The sequence below is a fragment of the Berghia stephanieae genome, chromosome 6 (assembly GCF_034508935.2).
Source record: "Berghia stephanieae isolate SIO BIC M18660-M18661 chromosome 6, UCSD_Bste_1.3, whole genome shotgun sequence".
NCBI lineage: Eukaryota > Metazoa > Mollusca > Gastropoda > Nudibranchia > Aeolidiidae > Berghia > Berghia stephanieae.
In genome coordinates this window covers 16,260,633-16,270,632 of record NC_088365.1, presented here as the reverse complement: position 1 = coordinate 16,270,632, position 10,000 = coordinate 16,260,633, and the positions used below count along the sequence as shown (strand labels likewise).

The 10,000-nt window shown below is 31.8% G+C and overlaps 1 protein-coding gene across 2 annotated transcripts in view; it reads left to right on the top strand.

Annotated features, from left to right (window-relative positions):
- LOC144974569 (coiled-coil domain-containing protein 146-like) overlaps positions 1-10,000 on the top strand; it is a 22,188-nt gene that overhangs the window by 7,522 nt on the left and 4,666 nt on the right. For both annotated transcript variants that reach the window (XR_013645764.1, XM_078917568.1), the window contains exons 9-18: positions 276-462; positions 827-922; positions 2,337-2,462; positions 3,705-3,838; positions 4,385-4,549; positions 5,370-5,594; positions 6,112-6,176; positions 6,648-6,811; positions 7,728-7,856; positions 9,323-9,460. Coding sequence is in view for 1 of the 2 variants with exons in the window: in XM_078917568.1 (XP_078773694.1) it covers positions 276-462; positions 827-922; positions 2,337-2,462; positions 3,705-3,838; positions 4,385-4,549; positions 5,370-5,594; positions 6,112-6,176; positions 6,648-6,811; positions 7,728-7,856; positions 9,323-9,460 (1,429 nt within the window). In the remaining variant the exon portion in view is untranslated. The remainder of the gene's footprint in view (positions 1-275; positions 463-826; positions 923-2,336; positions 2,463-3,704; positions 3,839-4,384; positions 4,550-5,369; positions 5,595-6,111; positions 6,177-6,647; positions 6,812-7,727; positions 7,857-9,322; positions 9,461-10,000) is intronic.

Below are 10,000 nucleotides of genomic sequence, written 5' to 3'. Positions count from 1 at the left end.
TAATAATAATAATAATAATATCGCCTAACAGGCGTCATGTCCTGTTGTACATGTTAAATGTTGCTGTTGACCAGGGACCCCTTGTAAAGCGCCTTGAGCACATTTAGTGGATATTGCGCTATATAAAGCTCAAAGCTCAAAGCTCCATATCTGATTCCACTACCAGTCCATTGTTTTCAAATTAATAAATTTCCACATACTATTAGACGTTAACACAGGTATAGAAACCAAAATATATATCAGAAAATTTTTACAAATAATTTTTATACCCGCAGAGGCACATTGGATGTGAACTTGAGGCACATACACCTGGAAAAGAAGAACCAGCATGATATTCATTCCAGAAAAATGAGGGAAAAGGAACGGGATACCCGCAACCTGAAAAAAGCTGAGCTGCATCTGAAAGTGGCTGAGGAAGGTTTGAATCACACGAAAACCATTTACGAAAAATTAAAGGGGCAGGTAAGAAACAAGCTTTTGAAAACTGATTTGAAAGATATTTTGTGGCTTGTACATGTGACTAAGGTTGTTGTTTGCATGGTTGAGATATTATGATATCATTTCGTGAGATGTTTGATTATAATTAACTATATATATTATCAACCATTTCAGTAAATACTTCACTGAATTTTTCAATGAAAATTTTGGGGGAAAGTTTACTACACATGTCAGTGAGCATTTCATTGAACAATTCATTGAACCTTTCATTGAACATTTTTACATTTGTCTTTGTACATTTAATTGGATATTAGATCTCATTTAACAATTCATTCAACATTTCATTGGATATTTTATTGAACATTTCCATTTTCCCCCTCTACGACAGGTTAATAGTTTACCCAAAGATGATGGTTCAATGTTGAAGAAGAGAGAAGATCTTCAGAAGGAGGTGGATCAAACCAAGAGAGCTCTAGCCCAACAGGTATTCTTATTAACTCAGTTTATTTTAGCTTGATTAGCCTATTTAGATATGAAAAGAATGAATGAATGAATAAATAAATAAGCATAGATATAGAGGAGTCAAATGAAATGTAATATAATGATGTCTAAAAACCACTTTTTTAAACATCTTTATGTGATATATCTTGACATTAAAATAATCTGTCAAATGTTCCTTTTTGAGGTGTGGAGAAGGGTGAAATCTATTAAATGATGTACTTATACTAGGGGGGGGGGGGGGGTCATTTGGGGGGCTGGTTTTAGTTACCCCATTCCGCGGTAGCATGCAAAGGGTGGTTAAAAATCTGAATGGCTACCCACTATTATGGGTATCCTGATAATTCGACTCACAAGCAAAGACTGATATCAGTCTTTAGTTCCTCCACATTTTTGTTGATCTCCTTTCTGTCCCATGTCTGATTTGGTAGCTGGGTCCTTTTTTTTTTTTTTGTTTGCTGTTATCGCTGGGTTTGTGATTTTTAACATTTTTTTTATTTTGATTGTTTTTCTGGAAGGGGGAGGTGGGAGGGGTTTTTTTTTTGGTTTTTTTTTTTTGGTTAATATTTTCATTGATCTGACAGAAAATATTTTGTAATAAATAACCTTGCTATCAAAAGGAGTAGCAACCTATTGTTACACTTGCCCAACTTTTCAGAAACAGAGATTGATTCCACAGGTGTTATGGTTCTAAAAGGACTGTTTACTACTGAAGTTGAACATTTTAGGGACTTAAGTTTTTCATATGATATCAGTTCATTGTACGCCATTCACTCATCAATGCGCCTATGTGGTCTAGTGGTATGACACTCTCCTTCAGATAAAAAGCTCCAGGGTCCGAGGCCAGCTTTGACCGATGTATAGTTGAGTCCTTAAAAAAGGCTCTTCAATCACTTTCTCTCACTGTGCTCAGTTGTAAAATGAGTATCTGGCCATTAGCAGCGTTGTCTCTGAAAAAAATTGTAATAACGTCGAACATGCATAATTTCTCATCCTACATGTTAATTGTTGCTGTTGGCTAGGAACCCCTTGTAAAGCGGTTTGAGAATGTTAAGTGGATATTGCTCTATATAAATTGATTTTTTTTCTTACTCACTCTTTTATCTTATAGTTATAACTTTAACTTTTTCAACCAGTTCATTCATTTACCATTATTTGTGTCTCTGAAAAAAATTGTAATAACGTCGAACATGCATAATTTCTCATCCTACATGTTTATTGTTGCTGTTGGCTAGGAACCCCTTGTAAAGCGGTTTGAGAATGTTAAGTGGATATTGCTCTATATATGTCAATGCTCATGATGGATTTTTTTTCTTATTCACTCCTTTATCTTATAGTTGTAAAACTTTTACTTTTTCAACCAGTTCATTCATTTTGCATTATTTGTGATTTGTCCACAGAATTCTCTGACTGCTGTTGAGCATGTAAAGCTTGAAGCTAGTGCTGCAGAGGAGCAGAATCTCCTTTATGAACAGTCTGATCTCCGTATTGAAGTTGTAGAGTTGACGAGACTGGCAGCTATCAAGGTAAACCACAGTCCCAGCAATTTCTGTTTTTATGCATTATGTGGTTTTCATCAGTTGTCATATGATAATTTCAGAATACACAAAGTGGTACTGCAACACCGACATCAGCAATGATGATAATAATAATAATAATAATAATAATAATAATAATAATAATAATAATAATAATAATAATAATAATAATAATAATAATGATAATAACAATAATAATAATACCAATAATAATAATAATGATGATGATGATGATGATGATGAAACAACAACAACAACAACAACAATAACAATGACAACAACAACAGCAACAAAATAAATATACGATTCTTTCATCTCTTTCTATTTATTAAACAAGTTATTTTTATTGTGCCCAATAACACATCAAGCTTGCGAGTATGTGCTATTACACGATAAAAATGTAACGAGTTTAATAAATACAAAGAAATGAAAGAATATGTTTATTCTACCCCTCCAAGTAAGACTATTAGATATTATGTAACCAAAATGGTATGGTATTATTATTTCTATTCACCATAATTTGTATCTTTCTCCTTCTGCTTGAATGACAATTTGACCCAAAACTAAAAACATTGGATTTGTATTCATGGGCACCAAAAGAATATTTTTAATTACCAATCAGCTGCCTTTTACACCTTTAAAGTTTTTATTCAACATGCTCAAAGCATTATTCAATGATTTCTTATTTACCAAGAAATGATAGAGTTTACCTATGAGAGGGGTGGAATAATCAGCATATTATAATGTTTAGCTACCTCACTTGACTGCCTTTTATTCCAGGATTTTCAAAATTTCCTTCAACAATTAATTGTATTTTCTATTTGGCTCTCACAAGGCATTACTGAGCTTTGACACCAATTATTTTCAACAACCGAAGTGGAAGCTATTTTTTGTTTGCTGTTATCTCTGGGTTTGGGATTTTCAAATTATTTTTTTAAATTTTGATTGTTTTTCTGGAAGGGGGAGGTGGGAGGGTTTTGTTTTTTGTTTTTGTTTTTTGTGTGTTTTTTTATTTTTGTTGTTTTTTTTTGTTTTTTGTTTTTTTGTTTTTTCCTTTCTTTTTTTTTTTTTTTTGGTAGTATTTTCATTGTTTTGTTTGTATTTGGGTTCGTGTGTTTTGTTGTTTTTTTTTTTAATATCTTTTTTTCTTTTTTTCTATTACTTGGTTCCAGAAAACAGTTTCAAACGACTTTGTCTTGTGGACATAATATGTAACTGTTATAATTTCAGGCTGATGAGAGAGAACAGAAAGCCAGAGATTTCATGCGTGCTGAGATGAAGTACCATCGAGCTGTAGAGGATTTGAAAACGAAACAATTGCAAATTCAAGATCACCAGAAAAAATTCCAAGAGATGCAGATAAAGTATGTAACCGCTACATAATTGACAAAATGTATATCTGTTTATGATGATTTTTGTGTTTTTGTGGCGTTAAATGAACAACAGCAATTGCTTGCTATCCTTAGGATAGCACACTAATTTATCTTATAGTACTTTTCCCCCGAAATCGGATTCACCCAGCCAGCCAATCAATACTGTGCAGACTGGAAAGTCAGAAATCGTGACCTCTTCAGGGGTTGATACCATTCCTGTTGGGTGTAGTCGAGCTCTACTATATAAGCTATCGGGACCTCTACTTATAAATGAGCTCAATATCTTTAAGACCTTTCAGAGTGTACGGGATCATATAAACTCAAACAAATAAAATATATGCTATCTGACGAAGTCTGAGGGTGGGGGAACATCTGGTGAAAAGTCAGAGTATTCATTAGCCTCCCCCCCCCCCCAAAAAAAAAACAAACAAAAAAAAAACAACAACAACAAAACAATCTGTTGTGTTGAGTTTTTTACATCAATAACACAATGCTTTTGAAAATTAATTTACCTCCACTCTTTATTACCATCTTCAGATTAAAAGAATTTGCCAAGTTATACGATGTCATAAAAAACGAGAGAAACAAATGTGTTAACCTGATCCAGACATCCACACAGAAAGCTGCTGAGATGAAAGAAAAGATCAAGATTTTACACAATGAGATTGAAATCCTACGCACTGCTGTCATGCACAATGATAAGTTAGTATCGGTTCTCGCAGACATACCTTCAAAACGAACTGCTGAATGAATTGGTAGAACTGTTTCAAATTTCAATTGAAATGATTTTATTGAAGAAGAAAAGTATTATTCACATGGTCAATCACTTTTTAAGTCAGCTTTGTCTACAAATTGCATTAACGTTGAAACTTGAAAAAAAACAGGCTTTTATATAGCGCAATATCCACTAAATATGCTCAAAGCACTTTGTAAGAGGTCCTTGACCAATAGCAATACGCAACATGTAGAATTGGACATGACACCTGTTAAGCTATATTGCAATTTTTTACGACAGAGACAACGCTGTTAACAGCCAGGTACTCATTTTACACCTTAGTATGGTTAGAGAATGTGAGTAAAGAACCTTTTCCAAGGATTCAACTCTGTGCTGAGCAAGGCTCAAATCCAGGACCTTCCGATCCGAAAGCGAGTGTCATACCACTAGATCACATAGCCGCACAACAAAACATATGGCATTTATTTTATAACTGTAAATATGGACCTATAAAGATAATCTCCACTGCCATACGATGCTCACTCGATGCATTTTACTGTAATTCATCATTTCTTTTTTCATTGAATGGATTTTTATGTTTTAAAGGAGACAACCTAACTCAATGCGCTTCACACGAATTTATTTTCTTTAAAAAATTAGTTCACTTGTAGTTAAAGGAAATAACCATAATGGAATAGATTGAATGTGTTTACTTTTTCAAAGGAACAAGAACTACTTCATCAATTAATCTTGTGTTCCATTAAAGTAATCAACATCATTTTATCAAAAATTTTCATGGTCTTCCAGGAAACTTCAGAAGCAGAGGCTGAAGAGAATGAATTCCATTGTACAGCGAGACTCGCTACGGAACGAGAAGGCCAAACAGCAGAGGGTGGAGGATGAGAACAGGGAAAAACGAGAACAGCAGAAAATGGACATGGCTAAATTGAATCTGATGATAAACCAGGGAGAAGAGCATATGGTAAAGCTGAGGAAAAGATACGAGAAGGATGTGGAACACAGAAATGACAGGTTTGGACTGATTTAGTTGTTTTTTGTTTTGTTTATAAATTGCCGCATTTTAGCCCTCATCATTTGCATATTTGAAATTGACCAACAATTAAATCCATTGATCTTTCTCTACTCATTTTTTACCCATCCATCCATCCATCCATCCATCCATCTTTTTATACATGCATACTGTACATACATTTTTTTTTTCGTCTCAATGATAAACAAACTAATATGGATAATTTCATCATATAAATTCATTTTCTTTTCTTTTTTTTTAATGAATATTAAATCTTCAACATTTATTGCCCTCAGAAAAGTACATTTTTTATTAATTAGAATTGTTTACATTGTTTTCATCCATTTGTCCTGACCCGATTTCGATATTTTTCATATTTTTCATATATTTTTCAAAAAGGAGTATTTTTTTTTCAATATTTGTTTTAGGTTTAAAGTAAGGTTTAAAGTAGGTATATTACATTTACTCAAAGTCATTGTATTTTTTGCTCAACCTAATCCTTTAACATTTTATTTGCAGAGGTATTAAACTCATTGAAAGAAACGAAGAAGTCTGTGTGTTTTATGAAAAAGTCAATATTCAAGGTTTGTTTGTTTTTTTTCTATCCTCGACAGTAAAGTATTGAAATAATGCTGTAACAGATATTTGCTTTTGTTAAAGTGTAAATTAGGAAGAGAGTTAATATTGTATAATTATACAATTTTCAAAAGAAGATTTGTTTTTCCTAACGTTGGATTTATATGGAATTTGTTTGATCACAGTTATTCAGTAAATTCTTTTACAATATATTTTTTTAGACAGGAAGGTTTCTAACATTTTTTATTTTTTTATTTAAAAGGTAAATGGTGACCTCTTGCTTTCTTGAGCTTTGTTGAATTGATTATTTTAATTCAAAAGAAAATAATGAAATATAAAGTATAAAGAATGGAAAACATGTTTAGTATTCCTATATGGATTTAATTATTTGCTTAATATAATTTTAGTAATAAGTTTGCACAATTTATTTATTCATTCATTTATTTATTAATCTATTTATTTTTCCTTGTTTGATTCAGATCAAATGATTCGTAACGGAGAAGTAGATTTAAAAAGTAAAGAAGAAGAGATCCGATTCCTGGAATTGCAAGTGCAAGAGGAAAGAAGGTCAGTTCAGTTGCTTCACAAGTCTATGCCCAACAAAGTCAACCAAGAGAGGGAACTGGTTACTTTGCAGATACAGGTGAGTGAATTATCTTATCTTATCTTATCTTATCTTATCTTATTAAAGGCTAAATAGGAATTATCCTTTAAATGCCTTATACAATAGTTTATAATTACAGAATCTCATATAGCTTGTATTGTATCATTTACAGACAGTTTTACACAACTTTGAATGTCAGGAAAAATGTATCAATCGAAAAATACAATCATAGAATACTGGTAATTGAAAACTGGTCAAGATCGAATGAATCATAAATGTACAAAGTTCATAGTACAATAAAATATTAATGACAATTATCACCTTAGAAAAGTAGATATGGTTTATTATGATACTCCATGGGCTTATAGATACTGATTCAGTTTTGTAAGTTAGTAAATAATGAGATACAAAGAGATGTATGGAGTTAGTAGTTGGTTTGATAGTGGTGTTGATATCAGGATTTGGGGGTGAGGGGGCGGTAGAGGGTCGTGGTCATAAGGATGTTGTTGATAATAATGATATTGTTTTTGTTGTTGTTTTTGTTGTTGTTGTTGTTGATGATGATGATGTTGATGATGATGATGATGATGATGAGAATGATGATGACGATGATATAAATGATAATGAAGCTCCTTTGGGTGGGGGGGGGGGTTGTGGTGATGATAGTTGTCATGTTGTTGAAAATGATATTTTGATAATAATGTCTGTCATAATGATACTGTTGTAGTTTCCGACAATGATGATGATGAGAATGATGACAATGAGCATTATGATTATGTCGATGATGATGATGATGAGGAGGAAGGTTATTGTTGATGATGATGATGATGATGATGATGATGATGATGATGATGATGATGATGATGATGATGATGATGATGATAATTATGATGACAATAATCTCACTGGTTACGGAGATCCTGTTGCTATTTTCACTTATTCCTATCATTTCCAGCTGCAGCAATGTCAAGACAGAATGTTAGAGCTGGAGAAGTCTCTTGAAGACCCTTACGATGAAACTCGGGTTCGGTACCTCACAGGAAAGGATCCATCCCCTGGAGAAATACACTCTAAAGTAGAAGAGGTGGGCATACATGTGGGCTGTGCTTTAATATCAATAAAATTTTAACGAAAAAGCTGCTCTTTATAAACCTGGATTTTAGATATTCTAACGATATGAGCCACCAATATAAAGAGACAAATTGTAGGCAAAAAAGATTGGACGATAATAATAATAATAATGATAATAATAATAATAATAATAATAATAATAATAATAATAATAATAAATAATAATAATAATAATAATAATAATAATAATAATAATGATAATAATAATAATAATAATAACCCCCTACCTAGATGCCTTTCGCGTCTCGACCGAAAGATCGGGTCGCCTTGGCTGTTTCCAGTATTTCCTGTGTGAGGTGTCTCCAATATTGCCGGTCCTCTGCTAGGGTTCTCAGATTTTCAAGGTCCCCTGCCGTTATGAGACTAATGCTTTGTCCAAGTGTTGTGAGGTTTTTGTTTAGGATCACAGGGAGTGTTGTGATCGGTCTTCCTCTGAAAAGGTTCCCGTGTTTTTGGAAGTATCCCGACATGGCTTGGTTAGCTGGTATGTTTTTGTCCCTGCGTAGAATGTGACCGAAAAGTTGCCATCGTTGTTGTAAAATGTCAAGGGAGATTGGTCTTTCTTTTGTAATCTTATAGAGTGAATCATTTGAGATCTTTTTTGGGTATTTGATGTCCAGTACCCTGTTGACATTGAGCTTCGGCTCAGTGGATAGTCTTATGTTTCCATTTGTTCACTGTGTGGAATATTTAATTTTTACCTGATGTGGACTAATCTTAATATTGGAACTTTTCACTTAAGATCTATTAAAAGTAGCATTCGAAAGGAACAACTGTGTCAAGATTTAGAAAGTTATAATAATAATAATAATAATAATAATAATAATAATAATAATAATAATAATAATAATAATAATAATGATAATAATGATAATAATAATAATAATAATAATAATAATAATAATAATGATAATAATAATAATAATAATAATAATAATAATAATAATAATAATAATAATAATGATAATAATAATAATGATAATAATAATAATAATAATAATAATAATAATAATAATAATAATATAATAATAATAATAATAATAATAATAATAATAATAATATGATAATAATAATGATAATAATAATAATAATAATAATAATAATAATAATAATAATAATAATAATAATAATAATAATAATAATAATGATGATGATGATGATGATGATGATGATGATGATGATGATGATGATGATGATGATGATGATGATGATGATGATGATGATAATAATAATAATAATAATAATGATAATAATAATACTAATAATAATAATAATAATAATAATAATAATAATAATAATAATAATAATAATAATAATAATAATAATAATAATAATAATAATATAATTTTTATTCTCAACATCATCATCATCGTCATCATCATGATTACTGTTTATTTCCTTCTTTTTAAATCTTTTTAGTTGGAAAGTCGACTGGCTGAGAAAGAGGAGCAGCTGCTGGAGAAAGATCTAATCTACGAGCAAGTCGAGAGATTAGTGGGTCGAATCCGTAATAAAGCACAAGTTGGTAAAGATGACACACTTAATCTGGCCAAGAGTGTAAGTGACTTCAGCGTTTATCATTGTCTATTTTCTTTGCTGATCTTGTTGCTTTTTACCCTACCCTCGAGGACGATTTATGTTTCTTTTGTTTTTGTTTTAAAGGGTTTTTCGGCACGAGCAACACATTTAGGTCATATCAGCGACAGTAAAAAGAAAGAAAATGGGATAGTAAAAAGTTCTAGAATTACAATTAAAGCACTCAAGAGAAAGTAAGACAAAGGGGAACTGGGAACAAATAGGGATCAGATGTAGATTCCAAGAGCATACCACCACTGTACTTAGTTTGAGATCACCTATAAATCTCATCCGGACACAAGCACAAAATCCAACAAAGAGGAATACACTCAAATGCTTCCATTCTACATTCAATTTAACAAATATAATAATACATAACAGAGAGATGATTTAAAAGGAAAACAATATCATCTCCCAAAACAATAACTATGCATATGCATTTGACTGTTTCCCTCCCAGCTAGGACTCCGGCCAGGGCCAGGACAAAACCAAGTAATCTCATTCCAAGACAAAGACTGAAAG